We start from the raw sequence: 18,707 nt of genomic DNA, 5'->3' as shown, positions 1-18,707 counted from the left end.
CCATACAACTGCCTCCTACTACTGCCAAGAAAAATGCTCAGAAGAGGTGTTATGTATGTATGCATACCACAAAACGCCCACAAACACGCAGAGACACTCGTTTTATGTGTGAGGAGTGTGAAGTGCCCCTCTGCATATACCCATGTTTCAAAGAGTTCCACAAGCTGCAGCAGTTCTAGGAACGTGGTTAGTGACTGTACATATGTATATATATTATGGAACAATAGTAATAAACATTGTTTTGTATTGTTTGTTTGTGTAAACAAAGTGTACACACAAACTAATAGTGATAAAGTTTGTTCTGTTATTGTGTTGTAAATAATGAGTGTATATTTGAACAATGCACCTTACATTGGTCTCACAGGCCACATAAGTTACCTGGAAAAGAAAAATATTGAAAAATGCAAGAAACCTTTGAATTAGAGTAAATAAAAGAATACCGGGCGGGCGGCAGTCGCCGCTGTTGCCATACGCACGTCGATTTCTGCAAACTTTGCGGCTCTATATCTCGGTAAGTACTGATGGCAAAAATTTTTTTTTAGGCTTAAAACACTAGTAAAAATATTCCTAACATTTTCATAAGAAAAAATAATTTTTTTTTTTTTCGAATATTTGGCGACATAGAATGACAGTTTCAGAGAGAGCCCTGAAACAGTCAAAGGGTTAACGACGGAGTTCTGTTCCTTAGATCACATCGTTAAATGAATTTGTTGGGAAGTGAGGAACATAGTAGTGAGTTTGTGTCACCCATCTTTGATATTGTTTTAATGTCACCTTTGCACCATTTATAACATTTCTGGTATATTTTTAAATGTTTATACAGTAGTGTACTGTATATTGAAAGAAACAGAATAGAGGAAATCAACTCTAATGTATATTATTTAGGTATGAATACTGATCAGAGAGCCCATCACAAGTCTGAGGCGTCGGTAAAAGAGTACGTCACTAAGTGAGGAGAGTCTGTATTCTATTAGTTCATGCTATATATAGACTAGGGCTTTGTGCCATTCCCTTCTTTTATGATACTGTAGGTTATTGTTTCGTGCCGCTCCTTTCTTTTATGACACTGTAGGCTAGGGCTGTGTGCCGTTCCCTTGTTTTATGACACTGTAGGTTATTGTTTCATGCCACTCCTTTCTTTTATGACACTGTATGCTAGGGCTTTGTGCCATTCCCTTGTTTTCTCCTCAATTCACAGATTTAGTACCTTTTGCATATGTTCTTATGTGATATTGTTTGGCTGAAAAATAAACTTTTTAAATATTTAATAGGGCATGATGTACTTTGCAGATCAATGTGAGCAGTGCTGAACTTGCAGAAGAGAGAGAGTCAGTTATCCGTCACCTGGTGGCTCCTCTAACATCTGTGTTGGATGACAGTATTGGATGTGCTCTGTGGTTTGGTGGTCGAGGCCATGGTGCTGTTGTGGGTGTGCCTTACACATCACCAGCTAGAGTAAGATTAGCTAGTCTAATAGTGGAGGGTTCGTTGGGGGTGAGTGGGTGGGTGGGTGGGAGTGAGGAAGGGTGGAAAGGAGGAAGACAAGCACAGGAGGGAGGGAGGGAGAGAGAGAGAAAGAGAGAGATAAAGAGAGAGTGACTGTACTGACACCAAACACATGATGTGCCGCACTCTGACAACAAGTTTGTAAATATTAAGTCTCCAATTCTTTACCAATCTCTTCCTGCCCTGCCTTACTTTGCCCTCTCCTACTTTGCCAGCTCTGTTCTGCCCTACCCAGCCTTGCCCTGCCCTGCCTTGCCCTGCCCTGCCCTACTGTGCCAATCCTGCCCTGTCCTACCCTGCCCTGCCTTGCCCTGCCCTACCCTCCCTACCCTGTTTTGCCCTGCCTCACCCTGTCCTGACCTGCCTGCCCTGCTTTGCCCTGCCTCACCCTGTCCTGACCTGCCTGCCCTGCTTTGCCCTGCCATACTCTATCCTGTTGTGCCCTACCCTATCCTACCCTGCTCTACCCTACCCTGTCAGCCCTGCACTGCCCTGCTCTACCTTGTCCTGCCTTTACTTGCTCTACCTTGTCCTGCCTTTCCCTGCTCTACCCTACTCTGCCCTACTCTGCCCTGCCCTGCCCTACCCTGTCCTACCCTACCCTATCATACCCAATCATACCCTACTTTACTCTACCTTACCCTATGCTGCCCTGCCCTGCCCTGGCTTTCCCTCATATTATTGTGTCTACTATATATATAGTAGAACAATTAACTTCAATGTAAGCTTTCCCCTCAAACTTCTCTTTGATAGCTACAACAGAACACACAGGCACAACACAAAGCACAAAACTCTCTTCGACATCCTCCATATCCGCCTCACCTTATGCAAAAATACAATGCACATAAAGGGCCCCAAGATCTAGAATTCACTGCCTGAACCAGCTAAAATTAATTAAAAATTTCCCCATCTCCCTAAGTTAACTATGCCAACACTATTCTATACCACGTACAGCCATCTACTTCATGTTTCTTCATCATCTCTCATAATCATTCCATAGCCTGAAATCATAAAGCTTGTTTGAAACTACTTAAGAATCCCAGTTAACTTAAGATCACTGAATCAGTTTGAAGTATTAATACATACTTAAAATTATACTATAATTGCTACTTCTCTTTTTTGTAATACAGGTACTCCTCACTTAACGACTGAGTTCTGTTCCTAAGAGTAGGTTGGTAAGCGAATTGGTCATTAAGCGAGAAGCTGCCCCCTTACTGATATTTCAAGTATAATGTACCAGTAGAGGGTTTGTGTCAACCATCTTTAGATGTTTTAATGTCACCTTTGCACGATTTATAATATTTTTAGTATATTAAAATAGAATTAGGCATGAAATAACAATAAAAAAGTAAAAAACACATACAGTACACTGGTCAGAGAGCTGCTCGTAAGTTTGAGCCGTCGTTAAACAGGTAGGTTGTTAACCCTTTGAGGGTCGACAGGCCCTCTCCGAGACTCGTTCTCAAGGTCGGCCAAATTTAAAAAAAAAAAAATTCTTATGAAAAGATAGAGAATCTTTTCCCGGTCATAATGACACCAAAAATATGAAATTTGATGGAAAACTTACGGAATTATGCTCTCGCGAGGTTAGCGGTCTCAGCGATGTTTACGGATCGGCGATTTTGCCCACTTTGAGCTCCATTTTCGGCCAGTTCCACTGTACTAGTCGACAAAAAACATGAATATTTCGCTAGAACTCCATTTTTTCTATTGAATGAGTGCAAGAAACCACCCATTTACCAATTTCAACTATCCAGTACAGTGGTCAGAATTTAGCAATTTTGCCAATTTCACACAAATTTCAAAAGATGCCAATTTCCGAATAGGGTCCAGAACAAACAAGAAATACATTCCTGGCACTAAAATGACATTTCCTTTATTCATTAGTCACGTCTCAAGGCCTCTCTTACATTCTTTTGCTTTCCACTTTGAATTTTTATTCTCACAATAAATAGAAGACTTACTGTTATGCAGACTACTGCATTAGTGTAAAAAATGGTCTGAATCATATTAGCGCACTTGCAAAAGAATATTAGACTCACCAGTTGACGTGTATTGGACGCTTGGCATGATTTATTACTTTTGAACTTTGGTAAAAATCGAACATTTCTGCTACTTTGAGCTCAATTTCAAGGTACCTTTCATTGTAAAACCAGTCAAAATCATCTCAATTTCTATGATATGCCTTCCATTCTATAAAATGAGACCAAGAAAACTAGAATACAACAATAAATACCATACGAAAATACAGTGCAAAGTTGCTGTTTTATTCCAAAAAAACGGTCGAAGTTTTTTTTTTCTCATGCACTGTGTGCTGCAGGATTTTTTTTATACCATGCACACTGACCACATAGACCCATTCTTTCATATGGAGGCCTACCAGCTTTCTCCCACTAGATTTGAGGGCGCTAGAATTTAGGCGTACTAGTAATATATACAGACTTTGCAAAAGCCTTCGACAAGTGTGACCATGGCGTAATAGCGCACAAAATGCGTGCTAAAGGAATAACAGGAAAAGTCGGTCGATGGATCTATAATTTCCTCACTAACAGAACACAGAGAGTAGTCGTCAACAGAGTAAAGTCCGAGGCAGCTACGGTGAAAAGCTCTGTTCCACAAGGCACAGTACTCGCTCCCATCTTGTTCCTCATCCTTATATCTGACATAGACAAGGATGTCAGCCACAGCACCGTGTCTTCCTTTGCAGATGACACCCGAATCTGCATGACAGTGTCTTCCATTGCAGACACTGCAAAGCTCCAGGCAGACATCAACCAAATCTTTCAGTGGGCTGCAGAAAACAATATGAAGTTCAACGATGAGAAATTTCAATTACTCAGATATGGTAAACATGAGGAAATTAAATCTTCATCAGAGTACAAAACAAATTCTGGCCACAAAATAGAGCGAAACACCAACGTCAAAGACCTGGGAGTGATCATGTCGGAGGATCTCACCTTCAAGGACCATAACATTGTATCAATCGCATCTGCTAGAAAAATGACAGGATGGATAATGAGAACCTTCAAAACTAGGGAGGCCAAGCCCATGATGACACTCTTCAGGTCACTTGTTCTATCTAGGCTGGAATATTGCTGCACACTAACAGCACCTTTCAAGGCAGGTGAAATTGCCGACCTAGAAAATGTACAGAGAACTTTCACGGCGCGCATAACGGAGATAAAACACCTCAATTATTGGGAGCGCTTGAGGTTCCTAAACCTGTATTCCCTGGAACGCAGGAGGGAGAGATACATGATTATATACACCTGGAAAATCCTAGAGGGACTAGTACCGAACTTGCACACGAAAATCACCCACTACGAAAGCAAAAGACTTGGCAGACGATGCACCATCCCCCCAATGAAAAGCAGGGGTGTCACTAGCACGTTAAGAGACCATGCAATAAGTGTCAGGGGCCCGAGACTGTTCAACTGCCTCCCAGCACACATAAGGGGGATTACCAACAGACCCCTGGCAGTCTTCAAGCTGGCACTGGACAAGCACCTAAAGTCAGTTCCGGATCAGCCGGGCTGTGGCTCGTATGTTGGTTTGCGTGCAGCCAGCAGCAACAGCCTGGTTGATCAGGCTCTGATCCACCAGGAGGCCTGGTCTCAGACCGGGCCGCGGGGGCGTTGACCCCCGGAACTCTCTCCAGGTAAACTCCAGGTACGTCAAAAACCCTGGGTCATAAGCTGTACTAGTACGTCCAAAACCCTCAAAGGGTTAAGTGAGGAGTACCTGTAAGGCATACTTGAAATTGTGCTGCTCAATAACCTATGTCTTGTTTTAAGTAGTCTGTCAGGATTAGGATTAAGGACAAAGAAAGCCACTAACATGCACAGCATGTTAGCGGCTTTCTTTGTCCTTAATCCTTTCGCTGAGGTCACTGTTGGTTCCGTAATATTACACCATGAGCTCAGCTCACCCAGATAAGCTGTAAGCTGTAAATTTGGGCCTAGATCTAAGAGAATGGGTCTTTGTGATAAGTGTGCATCACATAAAAAAATCCTGCAGCACACAGTGCATAATGAAAATAAAAACTGTGACTGTGTTTTTGGATTAAAACAACGACTTTGCGGTTTTCACAGTTGTATTCTCAGTTTTTTTTATCTCATTTGATAAAGTGGAAAATATGTTACAGAAACAGAGATAATTTTGATTGGTTTTAACCCTTTCAGGGTCCGTCCCGTAGATCTACGGCTTTACGTTCAGGGTCCAAACCGTAGATCTACGCCATGAGCTCAGCTCACTCTGATAAACTGTGAGTGGTACATTTGGGCCTAGATATGAGAGAATACATCTATGTGGTATGTGTGCACCACATAAAACAGATCCTGCAGCACACTGTGTATAATGAGAGAAAAAAAATGAAATCATGATTTTTCGATTAAAACAGTAACTTTGCAGTGTTTTTTCGTATGTTTTTTATAGATGTATTTGCGATTTCTTGGTCTCATTTGATAGAATGGAAGACATATTACAGAAATAGAGATGATTTTGATTGGTTTTAGCACTGGAAATGGCTTGAAACTGAGCTCAAAGTAGCAGAAATGTTAAATTTTTGCCGATATTCAAGAGTAAACAAACGACCTCACACGTCTAATACACGTCAGCTGGTGGGTCTAATATACATTCACAAATATGGTGATGATATTTATACAATCATTACAGTATTGCATAACAGTAAATCTTCTATTTTTTGGTGTGAATAAAAATTCATTATGTGAATAAAAAATCAAAATGGAATTTATTTGTAAAGCCTCAAAACATAACTAATGAACAGAGGAAATGTTAGTTTAGTGCCAGGAATACCTACATTGTTCATTCTGGACCCTATTTTGAAATTGGAATATTTTGAACTTTGTGTTAAATTGGCCAAATTAACAATTTCCGATCACTTTATTTTGTAGTTGAAACAGTTGACTTGGCAATTTCTTGTGCTCAATCGATAGAATAGAAGTAATACTAGTGAAATAGCTAAGAATTTGGTTGATTGGAATAATGTAATTGGCCTAAAATGGGAGTCAAAGTCGGCAAAATCGCCGATTCGTAAATATCGCTGACACATCAAAATTCGCGAGAGCATAATTTCGTCAATTTTCCACCAAATTTCGTACTTTTTGTTTTATTACCTTCACAAAAAGATTCTCTACGATTTCATAAGAAAAAATAACAAATTTTTTTTTTTTAAATTCTTGGACACTGGTGCGTGACTCCAGATTTGGGCCTTGGACCCTGAAAGGGTTAATATTAAAAATAGCTTGAAATTGAGCTGAAGTTAGTGGAAATGTTCGATTTTTGCCGATCGAGAGTAAACAAATCATGTCACACATCCAATACAGGTCAACTGATGCATCAAATATTGTGTTGACGAATGCGCTGATATTATTTATACAATTACAATATTACATAACAGTAAATCTTCTATTTTTTGTGAATAAAAATTCTTTGTGAATAAAAAATCAAAACGGAATTCATGCGTAAAGCCTGAAACCATAAGTAATGAATTGTGGAAATGTTATTTCAGTGCCATGAATGCCTGCATTGTTTATTTTAAGCCTTATTTTGAAACTGGAATATTTTGAAATGTGTGTGAAATTGGCCAAATTATCATTTTCTGATCACTTTATTGTATAGTTGAAATAGTTGATTGGGCAATTTCTTGTCCTCAGTCAATAAAATGGAAGACATACTAGTGAAACAATGTAATTGGCCTCAAATAGGGCTCGAAGTGGGTAAAATCACCAATGCGTAAATATTGCTGATTCAGCAAAATTTGCATAAGCGTAATTTCGTCAATTTTCCACTAATTTTCATACTTTTTGTTTTATTACCTTCAGAAAAATATTCTCAATCATTTCATAAAAAAATAAGATTTTTTTTTTTTTTCTTTTTTTTTTTTGAAAATTCTTGGACATTGTGGACAAGTTTCAGATAGGGAGTCTGGACAGTGAAAGAGTTAACAATACAGCCTCTCCTCACTTGGCGATGTACTCGTTTACCGATGACTCAAACTTATGACCGACTCTCTGACCAGTATGCATATCTAAATAATGTATATTTGAGTTGAATTCTTCTATTCTGTTTATTACAATATACAGTACACTACTGTATAAACATTTAAAAATATAATAAAAATGTTATAAATGGTGCAAAGGTGATATTAAAACAATATCAAAGATGGGTGACACAAACCCACTACCATTACAGTGGACCCTCGGTTATCGGCCATTCCCGTTATTGGCCAACTCGGTCATTGACCATTTCGGATGCATCCGTCCGCTGGCTGGGGCTGCTTGTGTGTCAGTTTGGCTGTGTCTTTTGGTGTGTGAGGAAGCTTCTGCTCATACATCCAAACATTTTGCTTGTTTTCCATTGTTTTTTGTGGGTTTTTTCCAGTGCAACTGCAAAATAAGTAACCTTGGCAACAAAGAAAGTCCCTAGTAAAGTTCCTGTGGTAAAGAAAGTGAGAAACATGGAATTTAAGCTTGAAGTGTAGCAGGCATGTAGAGAGTGTAGCAGGCATGTAGAGAGTGTAGCAGGCATGCAAGGAGTGTAGCCAGGGCCAGATTAAGAAGTCTCCGGGCCCTAAGCTATTCAGATTGACGGGGTCCCTTTGAGTTACGGGTAAGTGAAGCGACCCCTTCCAGCTTGGGGGTGGGGGGGGGGTCAGTGTGAGCCTGTTTAAGGTCTAATTAAATACATTCTGGCTATTTAGATTAAATTTAATAGGGAAAGTACATCAAGACAACCAAAACCATTTACCAACAGCCATTATAAATATCTTGTTAAATCATGCATTTTAAAGAGAATAAACTCAAGACAGCATAGTATTACTAGATTAGGCTATTAAAGTAGTGACATCATGTACCTATTATATTCAGCATAACCACTACAGCACTATTATTCCCTTTATAAATCACTGACCATTATTGCTATCATTGCATCATGCATAAGACTATCAAATCATATAAACTCAAGAAAGTAAAGAATTGTTTATATTCACAGGCACTTCTTAAATAAATTTTTTTCTGGATTTCATATTGGCAAAATCATCAATTATATTCTGAAAATCAATATTTCTTGTTAGATCAGACTCAATGGTCAACAAGGCTAGGTTACACAATTTGTCTTGGCTCATTGTTGAACGGAGCTGGTTTTTCACTCTTTTCAAAACAGAAAATGAACGTTCTCCTTCACAGTTAGTAGCTGGAAGTGTTAGGTAAAGGCGATACACTATGTCAACATTAGGGAAGGTTTCTGAGATACCTGCATTTCTTAAATGTTTCAAAGCAGCTGAGGGCGCACATTTTTCAGGTGGAGCTTTAATCTGATTCATATACCCAGAAAAATGAACTATTTCTTCAACAAATGTGTCCTGAACATCTGCTGAAAGGTGTTGTTGCAACTTTAATGCAGCTTCTCTCAATTCTGCATCTGGCATAGTAGTAATTTTGAACAGAAATCCAAACTTGTCATTGAGATTCTGGTAGATTTCTTTTCTTTTCACCAATTCTGTAATCAGTGAATCCAGAATGACGAAGTATGTAGCTGTCTTACATTTCTGCCTTGGTAGCAACACAATTTCATTGTCTGGCTCTTCAAAATTACGTTTCCTCTTCCTTGACCGCTGATGATCAGCCCGGTAAGCATTTGCGACGGAAGTGATGTAGAACATCAATCAATTGAGATCTGTTATTGAAATGATAAAGACTTAAAGACAGGACAAAGTGCTTTTAAAACCTACAAACGGAAGTCAGTTTGCGTTTTTAGGTTTTTCTTTATAGTATTTTTACCAAAAATGCGTCTTTACTGGTCCATGCGTCTTTACTGGTCAAGTAACCCTATCAGGTACCTCCCTTAACATTTAGAGGCGAAAACAAACATTTATCCATACACATCAATGTCTATCAACAACACCTCAGTTAATTTGTCACAGTACAAGTTTAGATAACGTGTAATTACTACAGAAAATTGGAGAGGAATCTCCCATACTCACCCATTAGTGGGAAAACACAGCTGTTCTGATGTAAACAAAGGCATGTTGAGTGTTGCCATCTATGGTTAGGTTTATTTATTTTTATTTTATTTTATTTCATTATTTATTTTTGTTTTGATTAATTTTTAAAAATAAATTTTACTCTCCAAACACTTGAACTTTTTAGGTAGGGACCCCTTTGCACTTGCACCATGTGCGCAGTCTTGGATGAGCCCCTGAACCCCTTGGACCGCGGGGCCCCCAAATGCGCGGGGCCCTAGGCAAATGCCTAGTTTGCCTATGCGGTAATCCAGCCCTGAGTGTAGCAGGCATGCAGGGAGTGTAGCAGGCATGCAGGGAGTGTAGCAGGCATGCAGGAAGTGTAGCAGGCATGCAGGGAGTGTAGCAGGCATGCAGGAAGTGTAGCAGGCATGCAGGGAGTGTAGTAGGCATGCAGGAAGTGTAGCAGGCATGCAGGCAGTGTAGCAGGCATGCAGGCAGTGTAGCAGGCATGCAGGAAGTGTAGCAGGCATGCAGGGAGTGTAGCAGGCATGCAGGAAGTGTAGCAGGCGTGCAGGCAGTGTAGCAGGCATGCAGGGAGTGTAGCAGACATGCAGGAAGTGTAACAGGCATGCAGGCAGTGTAGCAGGCATGCAGGGAGCATAGCAAGCATGCAGGGAGTGTAGCAGACATGCAGGAAGTGTAGCAGGCATGCAGAGAGTGTAGCAGGCATGCAGGAAGTGTAGCAGGCATGCAGGCAGTGTAGCAGGCATGCAGGGAGTGTAGCAGACATGCAGGAAGTGTAGCAGGCATGCAGGCAGTGTAGCAGACATGCAGGGAGTGTAGCAGACATGCAGGAAGTGTAGCAGGCATGCAGGAAGTGTAGCAGGCATGCAGGAAGTGTAGCAGGCATGCAGGAAGTGTAATAGGCATGCAGGGAGCATAGCAGGCATGCAAGAAGTGTAGCAGGCATGCAAGAAGTGTAGCAGGCATGCATGAAGTGTAGCAGGCATGCAGGGGGTGTAACAGGCATGCAGGGAGTGTACCAGGCATGCAGGGAGTGTAGCAGACATGCAGAAAATGTAGCAGGCATGCAGGAAGTGTAGCAGGCATGCAGGAAGTGTAGCAAGCATGCAGGGGGTGTAACAGGCATGCAGGAAGTGTACCAGGCATGCAGGGAGTTTAGCAGACATGCAGAAAATGTAGCAGGCATGCAGGAAGTGTAGCAGGCATTCCAGAAGCCAGCATTAGCCTTCAATAAAGGTATGTAATACTGATTTAATTGTTAAAAAAATTATTTTTTGGTGAATATTTTTGTCTGGAATGGATTAATTGTAATTACAGTGGACCCTCGACTAGTGGTGTCATCGGGTAACGATAAAATCGGGTAACAATGCGTTTTTGTGTAAAAATATTGGCTCAGGCAATGATGAAAAACTCGGGTAAGGACATTCGTCTTGAACGCGTCCGCCTGTCTGTCTGGCCTGAACGCCTCAGCTGTCCTGCCTTCAGCTAGTGTGCCATTGTTTACAAGCCAGGGTGGATGGTTTCACGCATACATTCGATATATTTTGTATTATTCCATTGTTTTTAGTGCTTGTAACTGCTAAATAAGCCACCATGGGCCCAAAGAAAGCTAGTGCCAACCCTGAGGTAAAAAGGGTGAGAAATATTATCAAAATACTATTGTACCATGGTCAGCTGCTGCTGCACCACCATCAGCTGCTGCTGTACCATGGTCAGCTGCTGCTGCACCACCATCAGCTGTTGCTGCACCATCATCAGCTGCTGCTGTACCACAGTCAGCTGCTGCACCACCATCAGCTGTTGCTGCACTACCGTCAGCTGATACTGCACCACCATCAGCTGCTGCTGTACCACGGTCAGCTGCTGCTGCTGATGCACCACTGTCAGCTGTTGCTGCACCACCATCAGCTGCTGCTGTACCACCATCAGCTGCTGCTGCACCACCATCAGCTGCTGCTGCACCACCGTCAGCTGTACTACTCGAAGATGTGGAGAGAGTGTTGTTGGTGTGGCTTAACGAGAAACAATTACCGAGAAACAATTAACTCCAGAGGGTTAATCACCCAGGATAACCCAAGAAAGTCATTGCATCATCGAGGACTGTCTAACTTATTTCCATTGGGGCCCTCAATCTTGTCCCCCAGGATGCAACCCACACCAGTCGACTAACACCCAGGTGAATGGGAAAAAATGCCTGGAACCAGTGCTCATATTGGTGAATTTAAGGCCAGCAAAAGTTGGTTTGAGAGATTTAAAAATCGTAGTGGCATACACAGTGTGATAAGGCATGGTGAAGCTGAAAAATTCCAACCCCAACAAGTGTTCAGTTGTGAAAGGCATGGTGAAGCTGAAAAATTCCAACCCCAACAAGTGTTCAGTTGTGATGAAACAGGCCTGTTCTGGAAGACAATGGCAAACAGGACCTACATTACTCAGGAGGAAAAGGCACTCCCAGGACACAAGCCTATGAAAGACAGGCTAACTCTCATGTTTTGTTGTAATGCTAGTGTGGATTGCAAAGTGAAGCCTTTACTTGTGTAGCACTCTGAAAATCCCAGAGTGTTCAAGAAAAACAGTGTCTCATCACTCATCAATACTCTTCAGTAAAGGTGTCATTTTAGTATTTATTTACGTATTTATTGTCTCATTGTTTTAATACTTTTGGCTGTGTGGAACGGATTAATTGGATTTCCATTATTTCTCATGGGGAAAATTAATTCGGCTAAGGACAAGCTCTCTGGAACAGATTAAAATCGTTAGTCGACGGTCCACAGTACATTAATTCTTATGGGAAATATTATTTCAGTTTTCGACCATTTTGGTTTTAGGCCGAGCTTCTGGAATGGATTACGGCCGATAATCGAGGGTCCACTGTATAGTGTGCTCCTTGCTTAGCAACAAATTCGTTTACTGATGTAGTCTTAGGAATGGAACTCCATCGTTAAATGAGGAGAGGCTGTATTTTATGACATGTAAACTACATTTTGTATACTGCAAAGAGGAATAAACTTTGTTTCATGGTTTTCATGAAAGACTCAGGCATATATGTAAACTACATAACAAAGTAATGTATAAAAATGGATGGCAGATACACTAATAACCCAAACTTAGCAGACTATAACTTATGACGATGTTTCGGTCCAACTTGGACCAAAACATCGTCATAAGTTATAGTCTGCTAAGTTTGGATTATTAGTGTATCTGCCATCCATTTTATTACATTACTTTGTTATGTAGTTTACATATATGACTGAGTCTTTCATGAAAACCATTTTATCAAGAGCTTTGCAAGAAATAGATGCTATCCGTTCATTTATTTCTCACATTATTTTCCAGTATCTTTTCTTGAACCATTGTTTCTTTTTCATCTAAATTCAAATATTTTATTCTAAATCATTTTGCAAAACATACAAAAATTAGAAAGGCCAAAGAATGCACAGTTTTAAGGTGAAAAATTTGACTAGCATTATCACTTTCACTGTCGGTCCCGTAATGTTATGTCTTGCAAGCTAGTGTCGGTCCCGTAATACTACACCAAAATTCTAGCAACCTCCAATCTTGTGGGAGAAAACTGGTAGGCCTACATATGAGAGAATGGGTCTGCATGGTCAGTGTGCTCACTATAAAAAAAAATCCTGCAGCACATAGTGCATAACAAGAAAAAACTCCGTGTTTTTTATTGGAGGTTTTGCTGTATTGTTAATGTTACATAACCCTCCGCAGGTTCTCTTGTGTGGGATGGGTGCAGACGAACAACTGGGTGGCTACTCTCGTCACCGCGCCCGCTTCACAGCAGCTGGTTGGTCAGCCCTCTTAGAAGAAATTAGCCTGGAGATCTCTCGTATTCATACTAGGAATTTAGGACGAGATAATCGCATCCTAAGTGATCATGGTCGAGCTCCAAGGTACACAGAGAATTTGTCATTACTTTTATGATATAAAATGTAATGTAAACATTAGTACAGCTAAGTTTCAATTAGTGTGAATAATGAATCCTGTGAAATGATCGCATTATTCAAATAAATATTATTTGAAATTGTAATTACAGTGGACCCCCGGTTAACGATATTTTTTCATTCCAGAAGTATGCTCAGGTGCCAGTACTGACCGAATTTGTTCCCATAAGGAATATTGTGAAGTAGATTAGTCCATTTCAGACCCCCAGACATACACGTACAAATGCACTTAAATAAATACACTTACATAATTGGTCGCATTGGGAGGTGATCATTAAGCGGGGGTCCACTGCATATGTAAAATATGGTAATTGGTTCCACCTCATTGGAAATATGCAATGAAAATTTTTAAATAATTTTTTTTTTTATGTACACTTTTATATATACACATCCATCTGAATTTTCTTCTATTTTCTTAATAATTCTTGTTCTTATCTATTTCTTTTCATCTCCATGGGGAAGTGGAAAAGAATCCTTACTCTGTAAGCCGTGTTATAAGAGGCGAGTAAAATGCTAAGAGAAAGGGGTTAGTATAAATTACTAAAAATAATAAAAAATTTTTTTTATAAAGTTGGGATGTATAAATGTGCATGGATGTAGAGCAGATGATAAGAAAGAGATGATTGCCAGTGTTACGGATGAAAAGAAGTTGGATGTTCTAAGTGAAACAAAGCTGAAGGGGGTAGGGGGGTTTCAGTGGGGAGAAATAAATGGATTAAGTCAGAAGTATCTGAGAGAGTTAGAGCTAAGGAAGGGGTAGCAATAATGTTGAAGCATCAGTTATAGAAGGAGAAGAGAGAATATAAATACGTATATAATTTCAAGGATTATGTGGATTAAAATGAAGGTCAGATGCAAAAAATGGATTATAATAAGTGGAGGAGAAGAGATGAGCTACTAATTATACACCTGTGAGCCACTAATTATACACCTATGAGTCACAAAGAATGTTGCAGTACTGACAAAGAATGTTGCAGTACTGACACACAGAATGTTGCAGTACTGACACACAGAATGTTGCAGTACTGACACACAGAATGTTGCAGTACTGACACAAAGAATGTTGCAGTACTGACACAGAATGTTGCAGTACTGACACAAAGAATGTTGCAGTACTGACACAAAGAATGCTGCAGTATTGACACAATGTTGCAGTACGACACAAAGAATGTTGCAGTACTGACACAAAGAATGTGTCACTAAGAAAGATTCTAGCTTTCTCATTAATTAACCTGTTAACCCAAACCATAGCAAGGGTTAATTTTTTTTTTTTCTCAGCAAGTCGGCCATTTCCCACTGAGGCAGGGTGACCCAAAAAGAAATAAAATCCCCAAAAAGAAAATACTTTCATCATCATTCAACACTTTCATCTCACTCACACATAATCACTGTTTTTGCAGAGGTGCCCAGAATACAACAATACAGTGGACCCTCGACTAACGCTATTAATCCGTTCCTGAGAGCTCATCGTTAGTCAAAATTATCGTTAGTCAAGTTAATTTTCCCCATAAGAAATAATGGAAATCAAATTAATCTGTGCAAGACACCCTAAAGTATGAAAAAAAAACAATTTTACCACATGAAATATTGATTTTAATACACACAAACTGAAGAAAACATGTACAATTACATGACACTTACCTTTATTGAAGATCTGGTGATGATTGATGGGATGGGAGGAGGGGAGAGTGTGGATGGTGTTAGTGTTTAGAAGGGGAATCCCCTTCCATTAGGACTTGAGGTGTCAAGTCCTAATGGCTTATGTCCTGGGAGTGCCTTTTCCTCCTGAGTAATGTAGGTCCTGTTTGGCATTTTCTTCCAGAACAGGCCTGTTTTGTCACAAGTGAACACTTGTTGGGATTGGAATTTTTCAGCTTCACCATGCCTTATCACACTGTGTATGCCACTACAATTCTTAAATCTCTCAAACCAACCTTTGCTGGCCTTAAATTCACCAATATGAGCACTAGTTCCAAGCATTTTTTCCTGTTCACCTGGGTGTTAGTCAACTGTTGTGGGTTGCATCCTGGGGGACAAGATTAAGGACCCCAATGGAAATAAGTTAGATAGTCCTCGATGATGCACTGACTTTCTTGGGTTATCCTGGGTGGCTAACCCTCTGGGGTTAATCGTTTCTCGGTAATTGTTTCACGTTAAGCCACACCAACAACACACTCTCCACATCTTTGAGTAATACAGCTGATGGTGGTGCAGCAGCAGCAACAGCTGACTGGTCCAGCAACAGCTGACCATGGTGCAGCAACAGTTGACTGATCCAGCAACAGCTGACTGGTCCAGCAACAGCTGACCATGGTGCAGCAACAGCTGACTGGTCCAGCAACAGCTGACCATGGTGCAGCAACAGCTGACCATGGTGCAGCAACAGCTGACTGGTCCAGCAACAGCTGACCATGGTGCAGCAACAGCTGACTGATCCAGCAACAGCTGACTGGTCCAGCTACAGCTGACCATGGTGCAGCAACAGCTGACCGGTCCAGTAACAGCTGACTGTGGTGCAGCAACAGCTGACTGGTCCAGCAACAGCTGACCATGGCACAGCAACAGCTGACTGATCCAGCAACAGCTGACTGGTCCAGCATCAGCTGACCGTGGTGCAGCAGCAGCTGACTGTGGTACGATAGTATTTCTCACCCTTTTTACCACAGGGTTGGCACTAAAAGCTTTCTTGGGGCCCATGGTGACTTATTTTGCAGGTGAAATCACTAAAAATGCTGTGATAATATGAAATGTTCCGATTGTATGTTTGGATGGGACCGCAGTGGCTGGCTGCTTGTAAACACTGGCACCCAAGGGACAAGTGAGGTGCGCTCAGGCCACAAGTGGACGCGTCTCGAACGGAACGGAACGAATCATGTTGGTCAAATTTTTTAGCGCTAGTCGAAGCAAAATTTTTGTGTTAAAATGTATCGCTAGTCAGAATTAACGTTATACGATGCCCTCATTAGCTGAGGGTCCACTGTATATCCCTCCAAACTGCCAATATCCCAAACCCCTCCTTTAGAGTGCAGGCATTGTACTTCCCATTTCCAGGACTCGAGTCCGGTTATATAAAATAACCGGTTTCCCTGAATACCTTCACTAAATATTACCCTGCTGACACTCCAGCAGCTCTTCAGGTCCCAAATACCATTCGTCTCCATTCACTCCTATCTAACACGCTCACGCACGCTTGCTGGAAGTCCAAACCCCTCGCCCACAACACCTCCTTTACCCCCTCCATCCAATTATTAATTATTAGCCATATATGCTAAGTATAGCAGAAAATCAACTGCAGTGTAAAACATTGTAAGTGAGAACGCGCTGCACATAATGCCGTCTATAAAAAATAAGTCTTGTAATTTTGTCCTGACTAAAAGAGGTCTGTATGGCCCTTATGGATTTAGCATTTAGTTTTAATTGTAATAACTCACGAAATCATAATGACACGATTACAAACAAACCATACCACGGACGGGGATAGAGTTTTGAGACTCTCTGATCGTGGGTTCTATCCCCACCCGTGGTATGGTTTAATTGTAATGATTTGACTAAAAGAGGTGCCAGACCATTAGATGCCATAACGTTGGTGTTGTACCTGTTCATGCTGTACTGTTTTGTATGCAGTTGTTCACCTGCACCTGCAGCAGTCTGCACTACAAAGAATTCCTTTATAAAACATTTTACTGCCATAATAACCAAGCTAATTCCTCCTTCAGGTTCCCATACTTGGACGAAGACGTCGTGAATTTCCTCAACTCACTGCCAGTGTGGATTAAGGCCAACTTATATCTGCCGCGTGGAGTAGGGGAGAAGCTGGTGCTGCGTGTGGCAGCTGCTCATCTGGGACTGACAGCTGCTGCTGTTTTACCAAAGAGAGCCATTCAGTTTGGCTCCAGAATTGCCAAATTGGAAAATTCCAGAGAGAGAGGATCAGACCCATGTGTGAGACTGGTGGAGAAATAAGTTTGTTTCAGTTTAGTATATACAGTCAGCTCTCTTATACACCTCTATATACAGTCAGTTCTCTTATAAAGCTCCATTATATACAGGCAGCTCTCATAAAGCTTCTCTGAATATGTGATTTTTATAAAAGTGATTTAAAAATCACATGAAAAATTAAATACGACCTGGAAAAAAGGCCTTCGTGGTACTTACAAACTTTTATCACTTGAATTCACCAAAAACTACAGTAGCTTTATAAACTTGTACTTATAAAACAACAGTAGCTTTACAAAAGAGCTTGTGCTTAAACTACAGTAGCTTTATAAGAGAGCTTGTACTGATAACACTACAGTAGCTTTATAAGAGAGCTTGTACTTATAACACTACAGTAGCCTTATAAGAGAGCTTGTATGTACAAAAGTACTAACTACTGTTGTACAGGAAGCCCTCCACATTCATGAGGGTTAGGGGATCAAGAACCTCGCGAATCTTGAAAATTCGCGAATGTTTGGTGCGCAAGTATAATGTAGGGAAATATAATAATACTGTACTGTAGCGTTCGCGAATGTTTTGATGCGCAAATATATTGTAGGGAAATATAATAATAGCATTTACTTAGCCTAACAATACTGCTTCCTTAACCTATTGAATCATGAACAATCATAAAACACATGAAAACATTGGAAAATAATGTAGTATATTGGGTGGCTGGGAATCCGCGAATGTTCAAAGTTTGTGAAAGTGGAAATCACAAAAGTGGAGGGCTAGCTGTATAGTGTACTGACTTTATAGTAAACAGTTAACTTGTGTATTCTTAATTTTCTTGTAAATTCTGTCGTTTCATAATACAGTGGACCCCCGGTATTCGATGGCATCGGTATTCGATAAATCCGGTATTCGATGCATTATATCGCAAAAAAATTTCCTCGGCATTCGATTGAAAACCCGGTATTCGATACGATTCGTACGAGACCTGTCCACATGTGGCCTGAACTGCCCCTTGTGTGCCATTGTTTACAAGCCAGCCAGTGTGCACGCATCTAAGGATACATTCGGTACATTCCATATTATCCATATTATCACTGTGTTTGGTGCTTGTTTCTGCAAAATAAGTCACCATGGGCCCCAAGAAAGCTTCTAGTGCCAACCCTGTGGTAAAAAGGGTGAGAATTAGTATGGAAATTAAGAAAGATTTTGAAGAGTTTGGGGCTAACCCTGAGAAGCCTATACCAGTTGTGGAATACATTGTGCCTACTTCAAAAATTAAGGAAATGTGTGCACAGTAGGTTGAAGTG

At 40.8% G+C, this 18,707-nt stretch overlaps 1 protein-coding gene across 3 annotated transcripts in view; it reads left to right on the top strand.

The window, feature by feature from the left end:
- The window catches only part of LOC128698237 (asparagine synthetase domain-containing protein 1), an 84,587-nt gene extending 65,880 nt beyond the window's left edge, over nt 1-18,707 (top strand). For 2 of the 3 annotated variants that reach the window (XM_070089313.1, XM_070089316.1), the window contains 3 exons: nt 1,291-1,455; nt 13,238-13,419; nt 17,187-18,701. In XM_070089313.1, the coding sequence (XP_069945414.1) occupies nt 1,291-1,455; nt 13,238-13,419; nt 17,187-17,433 (594 nt within the window). In that variant the 3' untranslated portion in view covers nt 17,434-18,701. Of the gene's footprint in view, nt 1-1,290; nt 1,456-13,237; nt 13,420-17,186 lie in introns of all 3 variants that reach the window. The other variant, XM_053790513.2, reaches the window with a different exon arrangement.

Source organism: Cherax quadricarinatus, chromosome 2 (assembly GCF_038502225.1).
Source record: "Cherax quadricarinatus isolate ZL_2023a chromosome 2, ASM3850222v1, whole genome shotgun sequence".
In the NCBI taxonomy this organism is placed as follows: Eukaryota; Metazoa; Arthropoda; class Malacostraca; order Decapoda; family Parastacidae; genus Cherax; species Cherax quadricarinatus.
The sequence above is the reverse complement of the archived record's forward strand: the minus strand, read 5'-3'. Positions and strand labels throughout refer to the sequence as shown.